The sequence below is a fragment of the Echiichthys vipera genome, assembly GCF_963691815.1.
Source record: "Echiichthys vipera genome assembly, chromosome: 6".
Classification (NCBI taxonomy): Eukaryota; Metazoa; Chordata; class Actinopteri; order Perciformes; family Trachinidae; genus Echiichthys; species Echiichthys vipera.
The window spans coordinates 3,932,751-3,957,691 of record NC_139831.1 but is presented as its reverse complement, the minus strand read 5'-3'; the positions used below and the strand labels follow the sequence as shown (position 1 = coordinate 3,957,691).

Here is a 24,941-nt window from a genome sequence, read left to right as displayed (position 1 = left end):
ATTAACTAATTTTATCCAGCAGAGCGTGTTCAGTAATAGACTAATACTGAACGTACAGTACTGATCTTTATTTAGTTATCTATTTTATTTTTATTTATTCTTTATTTTCACTCAGTTCTCTAGAATTGTCAATTGTCAATGTGGTACATTGCATACTTAATGTATAATAATGTTAACTTTTCTTTAATATAGCTCTTTGTTTAGCAAAGTAGCCTTCTGAGTACCTTTACAGAGTCATATTTGCTACATAGAAAAGCTATATTTATTTATTCCAGCTCAAAGATTCCCTATATCTGCCGCCACTTCGGCAAACTGCGAAATCTTCCTCCAAAAATCAGTATCTGTCTCAGAAATTCCCCGCCCTAATAAGAGTAAAAAACAATAATGATGCAGACTCTTACCGTCATGGAAGCTATTTAGCGATAGCTGCAATCATGTTATAAACAAATTTAAACACTTCTCATCTTCATCTGCTTCTACGGGGGTCTAACCTCTTATCAGGGGTCAGATCGCGGGGGCAGCAGCTTTAGCAGGGGACCCCAAACTTCCCTTTCCCGGGCCACATTAACCAGCTCTAACTGGGGGATCCTGAGGCGTTCCCAGGCCAGTGTGGAGATCTAATCTCTCCACCTGGTCCTGGGTCTTCCCCGAGGCCTCCTCCCAGCTGGACGTGCCTGGAACACCTCCCTAGGGAGGCGCCCAGGGGGCATCCTTACTAGATGCCCGAACCGAATTTAAAGACTCGCTCACGTAAAACAAATACATCCTACAACCTTTACAGTGACTGCACAGTTAAACCAGCTCAGAGGCACTTAGTGCTGCAGCAGCAATATTAAAATGAGGAAATGCACATCAGCAATATAATCAGTGCTTTATTGGCCACTGTTCCCTCTATGCATGGCCACCATCTTAACAGACCATGTTATCATGTTTTACATCTTCTCAGTGTGTAAATCCATTACCAGTGAAGATGATCATTTTCCTGGTCGTGTTCGTCGCTCTACAGTGATGTTCATGTGCACTTGACCGCCAACCATTTACAACGGCAGCATACTCATAACCTGCACGTCCTTTATAAAATGCCTGCTACAAAACCACACAGGAACGTGTTGCCTCAGCCTTTAATTGGGCTTCATTATTTGCAACCAACACACCAACAGACTAGGTGGTTTTTATTATTGATTCTCAAAACAACAGCGATGATCGTCTATATTTGATGTTGTGAAGCGGTCCGAAGGTGTCACTTTTAAACGTAACTGTAATATTTAATGTTTGAAATGGTTGCAGTTTTAAAGGCATTGTTAACGTGATGAAAAGTAACTGCTTGTTTAAGTTTAGACGACAAAATACCTGGTTAGGATTAAGAAAGATTACAGTGTAGCTGAACACTGAACACATCAGAGTGGCTCTAAAGAGCTCTAAATATCTTCATAGCACTACAGGACAAACCCACCAATGGCCATTACTGATAATATCTAGATGCAGGTATAGTTGTGATGTAGCTGCATGTGCGTATTATTTAACAAAATTAAAACATTATTATCATACTTCATACTTCATGCATGCAGTGGTTAGCACAGTTGCCTCCCTTTGAACCTGCTGGCTGGAGTTTGCGTGTTCCCTCCATGTTAACATGGGTGTTCTCCGGGTTATCTGGCTTCCTCCCAAAATCTCAAGACAACCAAGTGCATGAAAGGTTATCTGCCTCTATTAGTAATGGAGCGGAGCCCTGATTCCTGCATCGTTGCCCTGTGTTTTCGCAAATGTTTATTTAGAGAAACAACTGCAGCACGACTCTCAGTGGTCCGTAAATATCATAGGTTCTACAATTCCTACGGTTATGAAACCGTTATCTGTGCGTGTGTGTGTGTGTCTGTGTGTCTGTGTGTGCGTGTGTCTGTGAGGGTCGTGCCGCAGTTGTTTCTCTAAATGTCCTGTGATGGACTGACGACATGTCCAGGGTGACAACGTCAACTGGGATCGGCTCAAGTCTCCCCACGACCCTGTACAGGATAAGAGGTTACAGGCGCCGGATGGGTGGATACGCTGGATGGAAAAATCTCCTCTTTAATATGAAGGAAAACATTGGGTACGTTCATGACAATTGGGCAGATTCAAGGCTCAGATTAAGCTATTTGATGTCAGCTCTGACAGCTCATCACAGTGTCCAATCAGCGTTACAAAGGGCCGAAGGCTTCAGAAATACAGTCCAACAGAGCAGCAACTGTTGCTGATTGTCAACCTGAGAACAAGACAGAAACTAATTAAGGAAAAGAGACGCTAGAGTGTTAGGTTGGTGAAATGAAAACCTGTTTGCAGACCATGGACTGTAATGAAAGACAGCTGGTACACAGTGGCTGGATACATCCTGCTGCACAGTTTGTTTCTGGTTTAATTTGTAACAGGTGTGTGCGCGTGAAGCGTTATCCATCAGCATCAGTATCAGCAGCCACATCGTTTCTTCGCCATTTTAAATCACTGCAAGTGTGAACTCTGACAGGATACACACGCATTACATGGTGGGCTATTAATACAGCGAGAGTCTTTGATAGGCCACTACTGTTTACATCCAGTCCTTTCATAAGTATCTAAGGATGTGATGTAACACCATCTTGGAACAGAGAGCCTGGCTTTGACTCCAGATCATCTCATAAATTATATCATAAATCATAGCACGGATTCACACGCGGCCACATGAGAAGCCCACACGCTGCTGCCAACAGGCCGTGTTACATGAAGCCTTAACACACCGCCGAGCTCAGAAATAGCATCTTTGTCTGCAGGTTAATGCTAAGCAGATATGCAGCAGCTACAGCAAATATGTAGCTTAATATTCTTTTTGAAATTGGCATTTTTCCTGAAGTAAATCCTGAAACCTTAAGGCTCTCTAAACGTTCAAAGAATCGGTTAGAAAAGGCAGAACGAGGAGAGAAGCAACGTTAAAAGTCTTTATTTAGTCCGGCTCAGTGGTTTTTAATACCATTGTTTCCCTCCACCCTTATAAGTCTAAACACTTGTGCTGTTATTGTATTGAAAAGTCCATCAGACGCAGCGACCGTACGACAGAAAGAGGAAAAAAAACATTGGATTTTCCAATTGAAGGCGCTGTACAATAGGAGCTCAGCAGTGCATCTTGTCTCCTCAAAGGAAAAACAGGCCGACGACATCACAAGGGGTAATCACTACCAGCCGCTGAGCTCAGGACATCAGTTCCTGCGACAGCCTCCAGAATAGTGGCCGCCCCAGCCCACCTGCAATAATGAGGCTACATGTGGACATTTATAAAAGGAGAGTTTATGACCGAGCCTGCTAATCCAGACACACGCCAGGTCACATGCTGGGAGGGGCTTGTGAAGGCTTTTGAAGGTGGCCGCCCCTGAACACATCAAATCAGAAACTGCCCTCCTCACGTCAGCTCAGTGTGTCAGTACACTGGGTCTGAATGAAGTGGATGAATGTAATAGATTATTAACCCTTCTGATAAACTTCCTTTTGAAGTGTACCCATTGATGAGACTGCATTATGCTTTGTGATATTTCAATTTTTTAAATATTTCATATTCCAGCTCGTCAGGCGACGTGGTAAGGTGGTGGTCAACACTGTCGCCTCACAACAAGAGGGTTCCTGGTTTGAATCCCAGCTGGGGCCCTTCTGTGTGGAGTTTGCATGTTGTCCCCGTGTCTCGTGGGTTTTCTCCGGGTTCTCCGGTTTCCTCCCACAGTCCAAAGACGTGCAGGTGTTCGGTTCATTGATGACTCTAAATCACCCGTAGGTGTGAATGGTTGTCTGTCTCTGTTCATCTCTATGTGTCCTGCGATAGACTGGCGTCCTGTCCAGGGTGGACCCCGCCTCACGCCCGATGTCAGCTGGGATCAGCTCCAGGCCCCCCGCGACCCCGACAGGGACAAGCGGTTGATGATGAATGAATGAATGAATATTCCAGCTCTTAATTACTGCAGTGTCTTAATTAGGTTTCCGTTTTAAACACATGGTTAACGTTTCGGGGGAAACAGGCTGTCCTCAATCACTGTTCGTAATGTAATCCACATATTTATTACTGTAGAAATTACGTCCAGAGCGAAGAAGGAAATCAGGTGATGTAGTACAAGAGCGCCAAACTCCTCTGTGGACCAGTGTTTATTTCACTTTGGGAGTCGAAGGCAAATATAAAAAAAGCACATTGACTTGAAGTATCCAAGCAAAACATGTAACATTTTATATTTGCGCACCAATATGTGAGCGACACACATGAGACACTGAGTTAAGCAGTGCAAAGGTCAAGATCAACCCTCTGGCTGAGTGAATGATGAATGATTGAGTGACGAAGCGACTGTGAGCGAGTTAGAAGAAAGCTGAACAAGCATGAGCACAAGTGAACGCACCACACAGCATGGATTAACACCTATATCAGTCACATTCACTCCGCACAGTATTCTTCCTGCAGCCTTTCACCAGATTGGCCAACCAAGTAATGAAATTCTCCAGTTACATGTCAATGATCCCCGCTGCCTTGAATTAAATACTCCCATAAATCAGCGCACTCTTGATTCAGTAATGTCCTCTGCGAGATGTCTCTGAGGATGAGAAATGTAAATTGATTCATTTTTAGGACCCCGTCGCTGAATGTAACACAGGAGGAGGCCGAGGTAAGTGGGCAGCCTGGGAGCTAATGTTGGTGTTTGCATCAAAACCGTTGAAAATGGAGGTCGATAACAACACGTAATGAAAAGAGGAAACTGCCCTTTGCTCAATGTTCATCCTCTGATTTGAATATCAGCTGAAAAGTTCCCCATTATTTGTTTGGTTCGTGTCAGTGACAGTTCATCTTTTTATAATCAAAGCTCGATTGAAGTGACTTTGGGACTGTGGAATCAGTCATTTACTGTGGTTTATTAGTCCTTTATGGAAAAATGTAACACTCTTAAGTGTTACTCTGGTGCACACATGACATTATATTGGCGCGTTTCACAGTAAAATGTGTTTAATTGGCCTGTTGGCTCAGTGGCAGCATGGCTTCAGTGTGTCTGGCCAGCTGACTGTTTGGCTTCCTCACAGGCAGCTTCTCTTACTTCTCTTCTAAGTACCTGAATCCTTTACTCACTCTAAGTAGTAATGACCGAGTAGCAATACAACTGACTGCTAAGGTAAATAAAAATAAGCATTATCAGGATGATCCTTCTTGAGAAAAGCATCTTTTAAAGTGTTACATCCAGAGTGGCATTTGGCCTGTTTTTTATGGCCTTTTTTGCAGCATTACTTCATGGCTACATAAATAATTGTCTTTGTCATTGATGTTGTCTGTTATGTCGGAGGTATTCTGTATTGTTACTACATATTTCTGTGGTGTGGAGAGCAAGAAAATACCTACCTGTTTACACTGCTTTGCTGCTCTTGTATTGGAAAATGTAATGTATGCACGTCTACATCATTACCACAGCGACTGATGCAGGTACTGGTTAACACCTCAAAGGTATCCTGTGGAGTTTTTGAGCAGTAATAGCAAAACAGAGCGATGTTTGGAGCAATGCGATTTTGTTTGTTTCACGCAAACACACACACATACACACACACACACACACACACACACACACACACACACAGTTGGTGGCGGTAGCACACTGACAAATGTGAAAATGCGCTGACAAAAGCAATGAAGAAGAGTCTGAAGAAGGAAATTATGTCATCATGTGTGTTTTACTTTAAAGATACACTTCAGTTACCTTAAACACACAACAGCTGCCTTTCAGGATTAGTATGTACCAATGTGTCCCCTGTTCTGAATGGTTATATATGAAACATCTATCCTACACTGCATGTAAAACTCTGACGGGGCTGAGGATGGCGATTGGATCGTTGCGTGGGTTTGCCAGTCTACCTAGTTTGGTCTGACTGACTAAAAAGAAAGATTGTCCGGCCATATGGCTGGTGGGCGGGGGTCGGTTTGGACTCGACTTAGTCACAAACTTTCTCATTTTACAGCCAAACGGTACACTACAATATGTTTCTGATGACACTTTAACAGAGAAATATGCAATACAGTAACATAATCTTGATTCATGTTTGGTCAGTGCTTCCGAGTGTCATGGTTTGGTTGATTCATCGATTTACTGCGTCAGAGACTCGTCCGCCTTAAGTCAGTGTGTTTACACACATCAGTTATCTGAGTTGGCCTTACCCCGTCTAAGGGAAAAATGGATTATTGAAGTTCCCCATGTATACATGAAAGGGGGTCGAAAAGGAAAATGATGGAGTAACTCCTCCTCCGGTACAGTAGGTGGTGCTCCGCCACGTACAACTGGTCGAAACACGGCTTTATTTTACGGTTCACCTTTGTCAAAATCACAAATGTGTGGAAAATGGCCGACTTTTGGACAGAATTACGACAGAAACGGGTCTTCTTGGTAGTGATGTTAGTTGCCATGGTGAAGTCCTCCCTCTGTTTAAAGGTAACGCTCTATTGTTGTTTTTTTCACATTGTTTCGGTGCCGTTGCTTCCTGGTTTATTCTATTTCCGTGTCAAAAGCCACTGCAGAGGAGTGGGGAGGGGGGATTATAACCCACGGAGCATGCACAGAAGCGAAACCCGATAGTTACCCGGGAAGGCTGTTTACATGCACAAATAATCGGGGTACTCAAGGACTTATCTATAGGTCGGTTAACCGAGTTATGAGAACTCTGATTTCACCCGGGGGGCAGTGTTAACATAGTGCTTTAACCCGAATATAATCGGGTTTTTAGTAATTTAGGGTTTTGAGTGGTTGTTTAAGGTTGAATCTGGCTGATGCCATTAGGAGCAGACAGGAACAGCAGATGGAGGTAAAGATACATGACTTTGTAACAGATTGTCTGTCTCATAGTGCTGTCAGGATATACGGACAGATTCAACAAATATTGTATTCAGCATGAAGGTAAAATCGCTGGGATGTCCAATGAGCCCTTAGGTCACGGCAAGGGTTCAGAAGCCTACCATGTTCAATTCAATTTGACTTATAATTAAAGTGCCAAATCATATAAACAGTTATCTCAAGACACTTTACATATAGAGTAGGTCGATACTACACTCAATGACTAATTTAGGATTTACAGAGACACAACGATTCCTCCGTGAGCAACACTGACAGAAACAGCAACAGTTGCGATGAAAAACAGGTAAACAGAGTACGTTACCTGAAGTCACCTGAAATATTATTGTAATGTACACTCAGATGAAATACTGTACATGCTGACACACACCAGCCCTGCTCACTAGCCCTGTGTGACCTCAGATAGCAGCCCTGTTTTTGGACGGGGGACCGCCCCCTGAGCACTAAACATTATTGAAATGTCAGCTCGAATGGTCTGGATACTGCTAAGACACACATCATCTCGGCTTACATTTAAGATACCTGGATCATTTTTAGTGTGTGTGCTGGTGTGCTGGCCGCAGCTCAGCGTGTGATATACCGAGCCGCTAACGCTGCCTAGCTTTCTGCAGCTTATAGCCTGTTTGTCATCTCGAGTGTAGTTTTATTTCAGGGTCGAGACATTGGTTTTGTAAAGCCCCCGCGGCTTTTCCTCGTCTCTGCGGAACATTTTGTGTTTCTTCTTTTTCCCTTTTAGTTTTTATTGATTGTGCAGAGAGATAACTAAATATAAAAAGGAGCACAGGGTGTTTTGTGTTCGGGCAGATGTTTCCCCAAGGAGTGAGTTTTCAAAAAGGACAACTTAGTTAAGAGCGTATATTATAAAAGAGAGACCCTCTTCTTGTTCTGTTTCACAAAGTTCCAAACAACTTTTTCCAATCTCGCTGTTTCTCTTAGGGCGCACTCACACTGTCCTTCTGCACCTGGCCAAAACAGGTTTTCGGGTCAAGCCTAGTGCGTTTGATCAGTGTGAGTGCAACCGCTCCGCTCATAACTGCTGCCAGCTGGCCGTCCACGGCCCGTCTGTGAGAGGTGGGCTTTTGTAGAGCAAATTTGCACATGCACGAGCACGAGCGTGCGCATGTGTACGTATGGACAGCAAGAAGCATTTGCGCGAGGCCCAGGTAGTGTGAGTACAAACGGGCCTGGGGCCTGGGGGGAGAGGGAAGGGGGACAAGTACCCTAAAGCCCGGGGCGCGGTGCGGAAGGACAGTGTGAGTGCGCCCTCAATGTCTTTCTCTCCTCAGGGACTATTTTATTGGATTCATCTGTGCACTAGTCTCACCTCTGACCTTTAACCTCATGGATATTCATTTACGTTGACACTGGTGATCAAAAAGTGGAAGATTATCTTTCCTCTGTTGAACTCGCCGACGGTCTCTGTGGACCGGAGAACTGGCCGACGGCCTAAAATGTAAATATAAAGTGTAGTAACACAAGTGGAGAACATCGCTGGAGCAGCTTGTTGGCATTCTAGTAATGTTGGCGTCTTCTTCTGAGGCCACCACCGACCAGACAGCATGAAAACGCAGCGGGTTGGTACGTTACCAGCTTGCCTCCTCTTCTCTCTGTTGTAAGACAATGGAGTACTTTGGAAAGCACGAGCGAAAAGTAACACGGTGTGTTGTGTAACATTTGAGAAATATGTAGGGCAGTAGGTTTTGAAAGGAGTGATGAGTAATGCATTGGATTAGAATGAAACTGTTGTTGGTTATATGCGGTGCTGTGGTCTGATGTCATTAACTCAAAAACGAAAATGTAAAACATTAAAGTATCTGCAGTCAAGCTTTAACATCTCGTCATGGAACCACACATCAAACACCAGACGGCTAAATTGAACAAGAACTACAAAATACATATAACTGCTATTTAACAACAGTGTTTAAGAGCTTAAACGAGCATATTTGCATATTTAGTTATGATATTCTCCGAACACCTGTCTTCAACAGACTGGACTGAACATGTGCTTTAACAAGCAGTCATTTCATTTGATCGCAGCAATGTGACAAGTAGAAACAAGAACCAGAGCGATGTTGTTGTATTGAAATTCACATCACCTGTAGTCTCATCAAGAGAAGGGGAAGAGGAGGCCCTTCACTTCTGTCTGATATGATCAAATGACACTCACAGAGAGGAATACACTAATAAACACACATTCCCTTCTCGAATAAACACTTCCTCTCTTGTTTTGACAAGAGTATACCAGTATATCGGTCTATTGTAGGCCAATATCTGAGAACTTTCATCAGCGTGGGTTTTATTTTAATCATTTTGGCCCTCGTCTTTACTGATTATATAATGTTTGCTGACGAGTGGGTCAAAATGAGGTCTGAAAGGGCGGGAATCACAAGTCAGCTGTTTAGCCAAATGATCCAAACCTCTTTACTTAGAGGTAAAACAACAGACTGTATAAAAAATGGATGTAGCATACCTCCGTTCTCTCAACTTGATCCAATCGTACTCGCCTACGGGAGTCGCCATCTTGTCAGACTTTGACTCCGCCTTATATCCTCTTATCAAAAAAGGGCATTGATGTGACATTGGGGGGGAGGGAGATACGTCCATCGGTCTGACGTTTACCTCCGGGGGGAAGTTAGGGGCCAGAAGCTAGCTGTCACTCAAGAGGCCACGCCCTTAGTTATTTAAACTTTGACCCCAAATAAATTAAAAACTAGCCTGGTACAAAAAAATTCACCTCCCTCAGTGTTGTCATGGAGATATGAACTAAACATACAGACTAGAATGTTTTTGTACCAGGCCTTAAACAGGTTTATTTATGCTGTGAAAACGGCCTGTTTAACATGGGAGTCAATGAGAAACTGCTCTGTTATGAAACCTGCCCCTAGTGGCCTTTTGTTAAACTGCAATTTTTGGCACTTCCATATTGGATCAACCAGGAAATCGCTTTGGTTGGGGTTTGCACAGGAAAGTCAAGTGTGCACACAACTACAGTTAGTACGGTAGGTCAGTTTGAGCCACATGGTTCCATTGACTGTGTTGGATGCATTTCATTAGCTTTTGTTATTAATGATCTACATTCATATGCAGATTTCTGTCTATAGAGACACCGTCTCTCAACTCAAACTCCATTCTCACGTCTCAAGTTGCTAATTGGACCATAAACAATTACTTCTGCTGCTGGGAAGAGAAAGTCTTCTGTCTGCTGGCTTTACCAGAAAGCCTGGAATATCAGCCGTTTCCCCCAGAGGCTAAATTGCCAACAGACAGCTGATGGGTTCACAGATTAGGCCTCCTCAGAGGCTATTTTAACTACTTTTTAACTTCGTTCAAAGGACTTTCGTGTGACATAATTTGACTTGTCGTACTTGTATCCCTGGTTGGATGTCTGGAAAAGAATCCACCTTGTTTTTTTCTCCTCTAAATAAATTTGGCTAACCCGGGGGGTTTGTTTAAAACCTGTCTGATCAACTGACTTCTTGTGTTTCCTGACAGACTCATTTCACTAATCCAGATCCCAGAGCTATACTGTGTTGGTGTTCATGTTGCTGTTGTTAATGATCAAAAATACAAAAAATGAGACCCTGACAAGTTTAAAGAATAGAAAAAGTGAGGACCACGGTAAATGGTATTACTACTTTCCAAAACTGTGCTCATGATCAACACATTGGTCCTCACAAAGATAGAAAGAGCAGCACATGCGTGTTGTATTAAGGTTGTTTGAAAGATTAACAGACCTCTTTTATGGCCATCACCTGCCTCAGAGACATAACCTATTACTGGTCGTTTCTAGATGGTAACCAACATGTACCATCTAGACACGACCTACTAACCATAACCATTCCAGTTCAATCCCTTACACACCTTAACCATCTCGCGAGACTTTCATAAATCTTGGCTCACACACATTTTCAGAGTGGACAACCCCTGTGATAACATTGCAATCACCACTGATAGTGTGCGTGTGTGTGTGTGTGTGTGTGTGTGTGTGTGTGTGTGTGTGTGTGTGTGTGTGTGCATGCCTGTGTGTGTGTCCTTAACTACCCGTTGGAAGAGCTGCAATTGTGGAAACTGGTAATGAAATAACAGCATGGTGCCATAAAAAAGTCTCGTAAAATCTTACATTACAGTAATTGCATCATGTAATAATTTTGAATTTGGGTGTATGATGTAATAGGATGCACATTCTGGGATTCATTTTTAAGAATATTGTTTAAAAAATCCACTATGAATAAAATACCAAGGTACTGTAAAGTTTCCTGTGATGAGAAACAAAGCTGACTGCTCACTCACTGTCACTCCGGGAATCACATAAGCACCAAAACTGTGTGACGCACTGACTTGAAACCCATCAAACACGGTTATTGGTTCATTTTTTTTTTAATATTCTCCACTCCTTTTAACTATCACAAAAACATCCCAGACTTAAAGCAAGAAATGAAGCCAAACCGCCACATGTTGCAACTGCTGCAACTCCTTGCACATACAGTGAGTTTGATCCAAATTGTCTAAGATTTTTGCATGCAACGCACTTCGTGTTCATCTGCCCATGGGTTTTCATGGTTTTTAAAAGTGAAGAACAGTTTGCACGGCTGCCACGGTCCGGCGTTTGTCACGAACATGAAAGAGTATAGTATCAGAGTTTAAAAAGATGGTGAGTTTTTCTTTATTTTATGACATTTAACTAAAAAAACATTCCGGTAAAGGATGTAAATCCTCCATATCAGACTCTCCAACCACCACAACATAAAACAAACACCCTTTTATACACGTTAAGATAATAATTTCACACATACTTTGTAAATAATAATGACAAATCATTTCGTATATAATGACAAATCAGCTTTAAAATGATACAAAATAAGACTTGTTGACGAGAACTCATCCAACCTTTCTTTTACAAAATTTAACTGACGAGCCTTCACTACAGAGCAATAGTCTCCTTTAGTAGGGATCTCACCCATCTCATCATCTTCAACCGCTTATCCGAGGTCGGGTCGCGGAGGCAGCAGCTTCAGCAGGGGACCCCAAACTTCCCTTTCCCGGGCCACATTAACCAGCTCTAACTGGGGGATCCTGAGGCGTTTCCAGGCCAGTGTGGAGATCTAATCTCTCCACCTGGTCCTGGGACTTCCCCGAGGCCTCCACCCAGCTGGACGTGCCTGGAACACCTCCCTAGGGAGGCGCCCAGGGTTCATCCTTACTAGATGCCTGAACCACCTCAACCGGCTCCTTTTTAACGCGAAGGAGCAGCGGCTCTACTCCGAGTTCCTCACGGATGCTGAACTTCTCCCCCTCTCTCTAAGGGAGACTCCAGCCCCCCTCCTGAGAAAACACATTTCGGCCGCTTGTACACGCGACCTTGTTCTTTCCTTTAGTGGGGAAACATATTATTATTAAGAGTTCCCTCTTAAATCATACCTATTATTCCAAAAGTGGATGACAGGCTTGGCAGTAAAATCCTATATTCTGTGAACAGCCTTATAGACCTCAATCATGTCTCCTGCACGCTCGAGTTGCTAATTCTAATTGTCTTAACCTCTCCTTATATGGCGTCTCTTTCACACTTGGAATAAGTTTTGTAGCTCTTCTTCCAACTTGCTCCACTTTTCCTGACATATTTGACTTTATAAGGACACCAGACCGAACTTGCACAACCAAGAAGGAGATCTCCCCGAGGATTTATTCTTTCCACACAACATTACAGTGTCATCAGCTACGCTAAATGACTGACACAAGTTGGTTTTGCAGTTGCCCGGCAACAGGTTACAGCCGACACCTTTGTCTGTGCTGGCTTCTCACAACAAAGACAGAGTGGTCCAACGGCAATTTTCAAACATATACAGCGTGTCCTGGATGACCCGGCCCCCTTTTTGTCTGTGACTGTAATAATGACAGGTTGTTTTTTGCTTTCTTTGCTTTTACTGCCTTTAATAATAAAGGGCAGACATGTTGGATTATTTGTTTTAAGGTGGAGTTGTAATGTAGTGTTTTGTATGTGTGTGTAAAATGACAAACCTATATAAATACAGCAGGGTCATCCCTATGTGCCCCCGGTCCAAGCCCTTTGTAGATGGAAAAGTCCCCCTATTATTATTCATGTTACACACAGAGGCCGGAATTCACACACATGCACAAACAGGACCTACATACATGCAATTAATGGAGAGATGTCAGAGCGAGGGGGCTGCCAGTGGACCAGCGCCTCGGGCAGTTGGGGGTCCAGTGCCCTGCTCAACAACACCTTGGCTGTGCCCAGGAGATGAACTGGCACCTCTCCAGCCACCAGTCCACGCTCCATTCATGGCCCACACAGGGACTCTAACCGGTGACCCTCCGGTCCCCAGCCAAGTCACCTAAGGACTGAGCTACAGCCGCCCCAGCGTAAATTTAGCATTCGTGTTGCTGAAAATGCAACTGCATATTGGGCTTTGTGACAAAAGAATGAAGTGACGTGAACAAATACGGACTCTATTGTTGTTGGCACGCTTTCTTCTTTAGGAAAAGCAAAATTCATTCATTCATACTAAAGAACGGGATTATTGATGAACCGGTGCATCAGTTTTTGGCACGTTGGGTGTGAGACTGTGTTGCAACACAGTAACTAACGCCACAGGCCCCTGACCAAGGTGTGAGACTGTGTTGGTGGCAACGTTAAGTAGGAACATCTGACATTGTAACATAATTTATATGAAAAGCATTATAGGTCCCCTGTAAAAGGTGACTCCGTTATCATCTGTTGCACCAGTGTTTTACGAGTTTACGTTTACATTTTCATCTCTTCATAGCTTGTAAATGTCCCTTTAAAGGTTGAATATGGAGAATGAGCAGATCACTGGCATCGAGTGTCTCAGGATCATAGTCGCAACAACAAAAAATAATTCCAGCAGTCGGGTTGCCAGGTTCGGTGCAGAGTGTGTCGATGTCAGTGATGAATTATACAGGGTAACGACTAATTTTGACTAATCAATCATTTTACATCAGTATTTAACGTTAGCCAGTCTTCAACTGGAACTCTTTCTGTGAGTGGTGTGTAATCCATTAGCTAGCTCTCAACGCAACATGATTCCCTGTTTCTGTAGCAACAACAGACAACTCTGGCAACCCATAACGCCCAATGCTATTGGCTGCTTCAACGGAAACAGAACGTGACAGAAAGTCATTTTCAAACCCGTCAAATATTTTTTTTAAATATTAATTCAGACTTAATATCTTTTTTTATGGAAAAGCAATACTTTTATTCCGTACCCCTCAACACGCCCCGTGGGTGTATCATTGTTATTATTTTGTAATATAGCTTTCAATAATGATTCTACGTATTCAACCTTTAACTTCTGACATAGAAATGAAACAACGATAAAAATTCAAATGAGCTTTAGTGTCATGGGAAACAGATATGCACATAACTGAATCAAGTATGAAGAGAACAAAACATAAATGTACGTACAATAAGTGAAGATGTGCTAGAAAAAAATGTGACCAAGTTTAATCTATCCATCCATCTATCTATCTATCTATCTATCTATCTATCTATCTATCTATCTATCTATCTATCTATCTATCTATCTATCTATCTATCTATCTATCTATCTATCTATATCTATATATAGAGAGAGAGCTATATAGATATATACCATATAGGCAAATTATTCATATTCTCTTTTTGGTACATTACCTTGTGTTAATCATTTTAATTCAATTACAGTGAAATGAAATGAATGTGTTGTTGTGGGACCCCCTGGACCCACTGCATTGACCCCTGGAGGTCCCCAAGCCCCACTTTGGAGAACCGCATGTCTTGAATCATGTCTTGGTTCGTTTGTGTGTGTAAACAGATGCGCCCCCTGCAGGCAGCCGTCCCCCACTGCTCCTCCTCCTGCTATACTCCGCTCTCTGACTCCACGGCTCTTCATTCACTAGAAGATGGCGGACTGCGCTCCACTATTAGATGAGGAACTCTCGTCTTTTGTCTTCAATTACCTGACAGAAAACTCCGACAGCCAGGTAAGATCCGAGCCTCTTTGGACGCATCGAACCTTGGGCTTTCCAGACCGGGGCGCGTCTTTGCACGTCGCCGGCTGTGGCGCACGCAATGCCCGGTTTAACGCGAGGCTCTCGCCGGCTTGTCAGCAGCATCTCCCAGGCACAGTAGCAGCGACCCGGTGTCTCGATCTGCGTGCGTGTGTATGTGTGTGTGAATGTCTTGAAGTCTGGCTTTCACGTGCTTCTGGAGGACATGTCATCAGCCAAGGGCAATGAGGCAATCTGACGGAATAAAAACGAATAAAATGTTTGTGCTGGTGCTGGAAGCGGAGCGCGGCCGGTGTGCCGCTGGTTGGGGAGCATTGTTTGGTATGCAGAGGGGCGCTTTGGAAACTTTTGACGCATTCTTGAGGGGAAGTTTTCATTTCAGTGCCGGTGACTTGGACACGTGGTGCGCCTCTGAACGCGTGGATTTAGCCTTGGGACTATTGTGATATTAGAACATTATGATACTTATCCGCTGGCTGCTGGACTGTTTGGCTTTAAAGAAAAACCGTGCAGAGGGAAAGACTTGTCTGTCGTGTTGTTGATGTATTACTCAGCCCGGTGCTTTTATTTATTTGTCTCGCAGAGTCGAAGCGGGTGTTTTAATAAAGTGCCTGTTTGGGGAAACACTGTAATACATCAGTGCTGTGTAATGTTATTTATCCACTCCACTATAAGCGGCTTGCCACAGCACCGCGAGCTTAACTGGGGATCTGTGTTGGATAACTGCAGGGCAGGTCCGGTGCGCTTTAAAGCGAAGCAGTCCCCCCCTCGATGATTCCTGTCCTTTCTCCACATTAGGCACTTCATCAGATGATGTTCTGTAATGTGATGGATGTGTGCAGAGCAGACAGTGGCTTTGGGTCAGCTGAGAAAAGTTGGTGGGGTTCTGCGTTTTCATAAGCGTTTGCGTAATCGTTAGGCAACGGTTACAAAACCTGTCTGCTCCACGCGATTGTTTGCAGGGACAAACCGAAAACAACGGACTTTGTGCTGCTCGTCTGCACGGGCCACGGTGACAGACCGGTTCATCAACCCCGCGGGGATCTGTCGCACGGGACTGATTTTGCACCGAATTTCGATTAAGCATCAAGGCACCAAACTGCGCTCGGAAATCCCTGAAATTCTGGGGTTTCTTGTTTTTTGGCCATCACGTACAACACCTAAAGCACATTTTGTTTTGTATTTAACAAACGTGATCTCACATTGAATTCGGGATACGGACAACACACCAAGCAGCACTTAATAGAACAATATGTGAACTTTTAGAACCGGCTCTCCTTTTAATCTCAGAGTAAGCTCCTGCTCAAGAACCCTGCGGAGGGCGGTAGCGAGTGGAGTTCCCCAATTATAAAAGTTGAGATTTCATCCAATTTAAGTGATGCCCTGCACCTAAATGTATGCCGAACCTTCAAGGAGAAGGGATCTATCATCAATAGCTCATAGGCTCTATGATGGGATTTACGCTTTGTTGCGTGCATGGAAATAAACAATAAATTGGCCAATTTCTGAACCGGGTTTGGTGAGAAATTCAAATTCTCCCACGACAGATCGGAACATCTCAGGGCTAATCCCCATCTCCCTGCTGGTTGTAGATTCGCGCTTCCGAAACACGCACGGATCATTAACTGCACGTAAACACGGTCTGCCATTGGACCCCCGTGTTACTGCATCATAGTGTGACGCAAGATCATGTCGTGATGATGTTATAGCTCTGATTTCGCGGTCATCGGAGAGAGTGTGTGTGTGTGTGTGTGTGCGTGTGTGTGTGTGTGTGTGTGTGTGTGTGGATCTGTCACAGCTGATTGGCATTTTAAGAAGGTTAATTCGGTGTGTGGCGGGATCCAGGGAGTCGGTGGACTATTTATAACGTGCAGCATTGACATGTCTACAACACGCACGCGCGCACACACACGCACACACACACACACACACACACACACACACACACACACACACACACACACACACACACAGGCAAATGAGAAAAAAACACCAGGAAAGAAATGCACCAAAGTATCCCTTGATATAGGAGCTGACAACATGACATCAAATAGAAATATCCTAATAGAATTAAAGTGACATCCTCCACCAGTATGTTATGTCCTATAATCTTCCTACAGTATGCCCATTATTAGTTTAATGTCTCTATGATACTCTTTTATATAAGGTTGTCCCATGGTATTGTCAAAATGTTCCTACAGGGACGTGAACTATATCTATAACGGCTTTATTGTGACCTATCCATCTTTAATGACACGATGATGTCCCTATACTAACTCAATATATGGACATGATGCAATAATCTATGATATTAATGTAAATATTGCTCTGTTTACTATTGTCCCATGTTGGGTTCAGATGTTTCACTCAGTGGAAACATCGTATAGCTCCAGGAACAAGCCGATATAGGACACACTCTATGATACTGTGTGCAATAAGACGATGGAAGCTAACTAAAGGCACACCGAATGAGCACACTGCATGCATTTCTGTCCAACTGTATTGTAAAACGTCTCCTCTCAGGCCTGTAAAGCTGGATTGCTGCAAAGTCCTTGAGTGACACAGATTGAGAAAGACAAGTGCAACTTGAGTATGGACCAGGAAAAAAAATCTGATTGCACATTGACAAATTCTTTCTTCATGTGTCGTCTGATAAGGTTATCTATTCTACAAAGGCAGCGTTAATACGTTAATATTTACTCAGGGTTATTAGGGCTTGTGGCTGTCTCCCTCGCTCCCCTTCCTTCAGTGTGTGTCTATGCAGCTCGCCCCTGCCGGCTGGTTATTGTAATACTACTCTATCCTCGTGACTGGAGTTACAGAACAGGGCTGCTGCAGTCATGTGAGTTGTAGTGAAGGGAGGGAGGGAGGGAGGGAGTGAGGGAGGCGTTACCCGTGACGTAGAGGAATGACAGGCAGTCCCTCCTCTCTCCCTCCCCTAACATGTGACTGCTTCCTCCTTTTCTGTGTCACACAGTCTCTCCCTCGCTCTCACACGAACATACAGTACACATGCCTACTGTAAGTTCTCTCCTCTCCACTTCCTGTCTTTTCACACATTCATGATCTGACCCTTTTCCATCTTCCTACATTTCATAAGCTATTAATATGAAGTGGGTGTAGTGCACATGGATGTAATCTGTGAACATTGGACCTGTTGCGTCTCATTTGTCAGCTTAAAATGACAAGAAAGGCTGCTGATTATCACTGATTTTACTGGCCACCTATGAAGGATCTGTAAGGTGTCTATTACTATAAAAAAAGGACCAAAGCGCCTCATACGTAGAGCTATAATCGCCTCGGTGGAGTAGACGGAGGTGGATGTTTTTCTCAAGTCCATAATGATCTCTTTGGTTTTGGAAAATATTCAAAGTGATCATCATCGCACCGTCGTAAAAGCTCATTGAACGCAGTTTCATGCCTCATTGGTCGGCCGATGCCTCACTCTTTAAATTTAAATACACCGCACTCTCCAAACAATTGTGTGGTTTTCAGTGGAGTATGTCATCAGCGTGCAGTTTGATCCGAAACCACATGTGTTAAATATGAGAAAGAGAGGACAAGTTAATCCTCTTATTAGTCCCATTAGTTCACTGTTACATCATCAAAGAGGATAGTGCAAACACAGTACACATATATGTTAACATGTTAATGGCCTGGAACGCTGAACACACAGTATCCACTGTGTTATACTGCAGTTTAATGATGCTACTCTGCAGCTTATTGAGAAAACGGAAAATGGGTTACTGGTGAGATTCATCACCCGTCAGGTTTTGAATCATGTCCCTTCAAAAAAACCTCAGAGCAGGAAACCATGTCTCTGTCATTCATCTGAGACGGTCAAGTCTGATGGTTAACTTGTCAGCTGTTCTCAGAGCAGCATGAAGTCCTAAAGCTCATATTTTGTGATTAAAAAAAGAAAGAAAATGCATCTATCTCCAGACTGAGACTGGACTGGAGTGATTGGAAAGTAGTTTTAGAGAGTCAGGTGGACTCCCAGACCCTTTTTCAATGCTAATCATTGACCGGGTGTCTAGGGTCCAGTATGGGTCCATCCAGGGCCTGACTCTGGGAAAATCAGGCTGATATAACGTCAGTCACCACATCCTGCTGTAACAGGACACGACTAGCCACGGGGCACATGCCTGTAAAATATTAGCCGCCGCCGCCGCCAGTCAGTCCCTCTGCTTTGCCTGTCAGTGATGCAGTTAACTCTGCTCTTGAACAGAAGTCACATGTAAAGTCAAGCACACGTGTATCAAGAGAAGCAATATAGATTTTGCCCATTTGGAAAAGCACATATTTACCTTTGGGATCAGAATACAATGCGACAAACACAAACCTCCCGTGCTTCCAAATCACATGTCACTTGTTTTGATGTCTTGGAATTTGAGCACTAATTGTTGCACCGGTTTCCTCGCACGGATCCTAAAAGTTTTATACAAATATGTAAGTTATCCTGCTCCGCTAGTCCAACGTAACGATGTTGTCAGCATCAAGTCCCAATGGGTGATGAACTCTACGAGGTAAAGCCACTGCCTCAAGTGGAATCGATTGCTTTCTTTTAAAACTTAATCTCCACTTTCAGCTGCGGCTCTGCACACCTGTTAAATTAACACTTAATCTGAGAGGTGTGAAGAAAAAATGCACAAATAAGTAGCTGCGCCCCCTCCAGCCTGAGACAGTAACAAGATGTGAGTCGGAGGTTGAAATAGATCAGTCATTTAAAAACTTTGGAAATCCTTTTCAAGAACATTTTGTTCCCAGACATCAACACATGACTCATTGCTTCCATGTTTGCCTCCTTTGGGCCCCAGGTTACATGTTATTATCAAGTAAACTAATCAGCTCTCAAGTGTTAACAGTGTTAATTGCGTCTCCTCTGAAATGACGCCTACACCTACCAAATGGAAAAGTTAATAAAGCTTAAAGCCATTATTGTGCTGCTGTGTAACCCTGTAGAGCCTCAGACTGTCAGTCAGCACTTTATCATATAACTGTGTGTGTGCGTGTGTGCGTGTGTGTGCGTGTGTGTGTGTGTGTGTGTGTGTGTGTGTGTGTGTGCTCCCTATCATGTGATCCTTTCCAATTTTGGATCGAAAGTCACACAGTCCTTCACTGACTACATTTAGCTGGGTAGCATGTGCTGCTGCAGGTACAGACGGACATAATTTATTATTATAATCAACAATTATGAAATATAGCAACAATCTTATGCGCTTTAAGTAATTATTTCTCCATTATTCTCATTTAAATTCTTACGTCTCATCCAAGCCAGTCATCTGTGTTACGTCACTTGTTGCCATAGCGTACATCTATGACAGATATTGTATCAAATAACTTTTATAGCACTTTATAATTAAAGTATAACTCCACTAGCTGGAAAGAACCTAGTGTGAGTAAACCATTTTTGAGTGTATTCTTCAAGACATTGAGACAACAGGAAGTTTAATTCTCAAGAAATACTCATAGCCAACTCTATTTTGTTGCAAAACTGTCATTATTTGTGTTTCTGTGTCTGCGTGTGTGTGTGTGTGCGGTTGGACCGAAGCCATAGTGTGATGTCCGAGGAGGGGCATACGTTGTAACCTTTTTCACACTTGACGAGTTTGCACCCTTGCTTTGGGTTTGTGTCTCTGTAATAACATTTCGCGTTTTGCTTTTTAGCTTTTATTGTGGTTGTTTTGCCCCTTTTTGTGGTCATTGTGAGTCTCGTGGTGTTTGCTATGTGTCTCTTCTGCATTTTGCAGGTAAAGTTGAGGAGGGGCCCCCAGAACTGAGCCCGGTAGACCCGTTCAGTAATCCATCCCTCCCACACAGAAAGGTTGTGCGTTTTCCCCCTGTTGGTTCATAGAAACACAGTGGGGAAGTTAGCATGAGCATGGGTCACTCCCTTTTAAAGTTGATGTTCAGGCTTCTGTAGAAACCTGGCCGGCCTGTTGGTGAGCCATAAGATGGTGGGAATGGAAATCTTAATGGCATTAAGCATCTCCCTCCTGCATCCATATTGATTTGAGTAAACCTGTAATGATCACGCATCAGACGCTGAAACATATGGTGCATAACGTACCCTTATAATGCATCTTTACTCAGTCTGAGAGCAGGCAGGCGCATCACTTTCTTTATGGGGCTCAATAAATCTGATTTAAATTGGACAGTGACAGAGAAGAGTGAAGGATCCAGACAGCCACACAGGCAGGCAGACAGACAGGTGTATAAATAACAAGGCTTTGAAGCCCCACCTGAGAGTGATGGATACAGGTGTTATTGGCAGTGACTGGGATTTGCACCGTGCCAGGGACAAACAGACTCCCTCTGCACTCACGCTTTATGTTTTACTCTCTGTACACTGACTTTATTGTGACTGTCCTCCGTTTTCCTTCAGGTTTCCCCCCTTTTATCCCCGATTGTGTGTCATTATCTTTCTCTCTGTGTCTGTTCTGTCTGAGTCGTGATGTGCAGTGCTGCAGTGCCATGTGTTCCCCCTGCAGCCTTGCAGTGACTCACCTGTCCTTTCTGTCAGCATATATTGCACAGTATGCGTGGACATGTTTAGATGCTTGCATTTATATTTGAGCTGTATTATTATAGATCACCAGCACTGCAGCCTACAGGGGCCACATCAAAGTTCAGGAGGTTAAGGCATTGTGTCATTAGAGAGTAAGATAGGAGAGTTTACGAGGGATTGTTTAGGAGACTATTTGTTTCTGCCGTTGTTAGATTTATTGCATACATGGTCAATCATTGCATTTCGTCTGTGCTAAGACGAATGGTAAAGTGTTACATCAATGAAACAGATGCAGCTCTGCTCTGTCTGTCTGTCTCTAAAATTGACTCTGGTCTCCTAACCCGAGGCTGTCAAAGCCTGGCTGTTCACTGGCGATTACTGTGGGGCTGCACCATGGTGCGTAGTGGATATCTGTGTGTGTGTGTGTGCGTGTGTTTAAGCGTAGTTAACCATTCATGTGTGTTTACGTGTGCCTGATCCTCATGGTGCGTGCGTGCGTCAGAGTTGGGCGTTGGGAATATGGCTGCTTCCTCCTAAATCCCTCTTGAGGTTCATCAGGCATCCGGCTTAGACGCTGACCCCCCCCCCCCCCCATGGACCTGTGCTTGTGTGTGTGTGTGTGTGTGCGCGCCTGTATAAACAGAATGTGTGTATGTATGTTTCTGTGTGTCACATGTTTGAGCGTGCTGTTGCTCACTAACATGCTAGCGGAGGCAGGTTAGGGGTCTCTCAATAATTAATTGCGTGGTGATTCGTCAGCTGCTCACTCAGGCCTACTTGGCATGACAGGTTGCAGCCAACACGCACACACACACACACACACACACACACACACACACACACACACACACACACACACACACACACACACACACACACACACACACACACACACACACTCATATACTCAGAGGCACATTAGGGCAGTACCAGTCTGGATTAAACAAGAATCATGGTTTTCTCACTCAGAATTGAGATTAATTATCTCTCACCATTCTTAGCGACTCTGTAATCTCCTTGTTCCTGTGAGATCTTTTCTAATGTGCTGATGTAATGCCTACGGCTCCTGTCGTTAATGTGCAGTCTGTCCAAAACTGGCTGTGTTCATAGACTCCATCATCACCTGTATCAAATATTTATTTACCTATACATCTGTACCTTGTTGCTATAGTGGATGTATTTATTTCCTGTACTTCATCATCACCTGGGACGTCACTCATAGACGTCTGAAGAGCCAAAGTGAAGCTAAATGCTGCTCTCTCTGACCGTCAGCATCTTGGCAGCGTTTGACTCCTCCTGGCTCAGGGCTAATGCAGGAATAAGCAAAGAGGTGTAGGGAGTGAGCAAATGAAGCCTACGGTCTAAGCTGGCCACCTGTGACAACACCCACCTGTTCCTCACACAGCCACACTCTTTATTATCATAACTTTAAGCCTTAATATCATTTAAACAGGTGTTTTATATCAAAACATGTTTATTTCTGCTGTAAACTTTTGCATTTGAATATGGTGGTCTATGGGGATTTGGAGCCAGCCTCAAGTGGCCATTCAGGGAACTGCAGTTTTTGGTACCCGCTGTTACCACGCACACAAGTTCATATGCGTCATTTGTTCGCAAGTGCACAGTCCCTGTTCCATATGGATGCAAATACGGCAGAATTGATTTAATTTTATTGAGATTTTATGGAGAAATTAATTCAAATTGCAGTTTTAATATGTGTAATTGTGCAGCTCATAAAGGAAAAAGCGTGACTGAAGATAAAATGCAGATTGATTAAGTGCTCGCTACAATTTGTTGGAAATTATTATCACCACGATCCACCTTTTGATTTCCATCCTGATAATTTGTCATTTACATTTTCTCTTTTAATCAGCGCTCACCTTTCTTCTAACGCAGAGATAAACAGGGCTAGCAAAGGCAACAGATCAACTGTGCTTTAATAATAATTCTTCATTAAGATTTGGTTCCACTAGCAAGGCTATATCAGGCTACATCCGAGCCTGGTCCCTGCTTCTATTTAGCCTAATTTGGACCAACAATGATTGTATTGTCTTATTCTGCAGCCTGGTTTCCCTCTCAGAACCGATTGAACCAACGTAAGTTAATATAACATATGCTAATTTACTAATTTAAACATTAAATCTGACATTTTAGTGTCTAATCTGACTTTAACTCTTCAGAGTAACTCAGTGAAATAAAAGCCTACAACACAAGGGAACAGGAGGAGTCAGAGGTCACGGTGTCAACAGAAGAAACTGCTCTCAGATCAGGACGGGACAGGTCTTTATGGACTGGCAACTGCCTCAGAATTTCTAAAATCCAGTGTGCATCCTATCTTGCATGCTCACTGCAGGATTTTCCAAACGCTTCTCCTTCCCCTGAGGTGAAGCAGCAGAGCAGCACTCACCCGAGCAAAGTGTCCAACACGCACAATGGCTTCATTGCATGTGTTACAGTGAGAGGCAGAGAGATCAGATATGGGCCTATAGGAAAGAAATGAGGTAAAGGGATAAATCCAGCAGCAGTGAGCAAGAGTCTTATTAGGTATTCATCGTCTGCCTTTTGCCGTCTTAATTTATATGAAAATCTATTCGGTTCTTCGCCGCGTTCCAGGTTGTTGCTGCTCTCCCTGTGACTCAGACCACAGAGAGTGGGATGTGAAGATGTAAATTTCTCTTCCATCTCATTCCTCTCTCCCACCCCCCCGGCTATAGTTTTAATACAGATTATATACTTTACAGTCAGTGCTGTGATTCACCGTTATCCTCTCGTCATAATTTCTTCCTGATTTCCTTCCTTCCTTCATGGTTCTTATCACCCTGCCACATTCAGACACTCAGCAGACCCCTGAGAATTTATCATTTTGGTTACTTATTGTAAAATCATCATTTACATACCGTTTAACCTTTCGCGACTCACTGGCGAGCGAGCGGGCTCAGCGTCTTGCTTGTGTCGTTGGATAAATGACTGTGCTCGCTGCTGTGTGCTTTCAGACACTTCCCATTCAATTCCGTGCATTGTGGCGGTGCAGTGATGAGTTTCAAGAGAGGGGGTGTCACGTTGGACACTCCTCATTTGCAGTAGAAGTCTATGCTACCTCACGCAAATCAGGTGCGTCAAGTGCAACTCACCACCTCTTGAAACTCCCTAAAAATCTTCAAAAAATAACCACGGCCAATCTGAAGTGGTGACAAATTCACATTTAGTGAACTAGTTCCCAGTTTAAAATCTGAGAGCAGACAGTCTACTGGAGAAAGCGTGTGCAGCCGTGACGTTTGTAGGAGGGCGTGGCCTGTTCTCTGTGTTGGTCAGTAGTCATTGAAGATAATTTATTAGCTGCTAGTGACACGTCAATCAAGTGTTCGATAATGAGAAGCGTAACCAATAAAGTACCCGCGAACACGCCTCGACACTTACCACTTTTGCTGTTTGCTGCACCAAAAACAAAGACCATGTGAGGTTAGGTAGCATTATTCCAGCATATATAAGTACTGGTTGGTGTCTGGGTCTTTCAGCATTAATCCCTGTGCTCTTAAAGTTGC

The 24,941-nt window shown here is 43.6% G+C and overlaps 1 protein-coding gene across 1 annotated transcript in view; it reads left to right on the top strand.

Moving 5' to 3' along the window:
• Positions 1 to 14,783: 14,783 nt before the first annotated feature.
• The window catches only part of ppargc1b (peroxisome proliferator-activated receptor gamma, coactivator 1 beta), a gene marked incomplete at its 5' end in the record, with an annotated part of 95,700 nt that continues 85,542 nt past the window's right edge, over positions 14,784 to 24,941 (top strand). The window contains one exon of the mRNA XM_083915885.1: positions 14,784 to 14,864. Coding sequence (XP_083772011.1) covers positions 14,784 to 14,864 — 81 coding nt within the window. The remainder of the gene's footprint in view (positions 14,865 to 24,941) is intronic.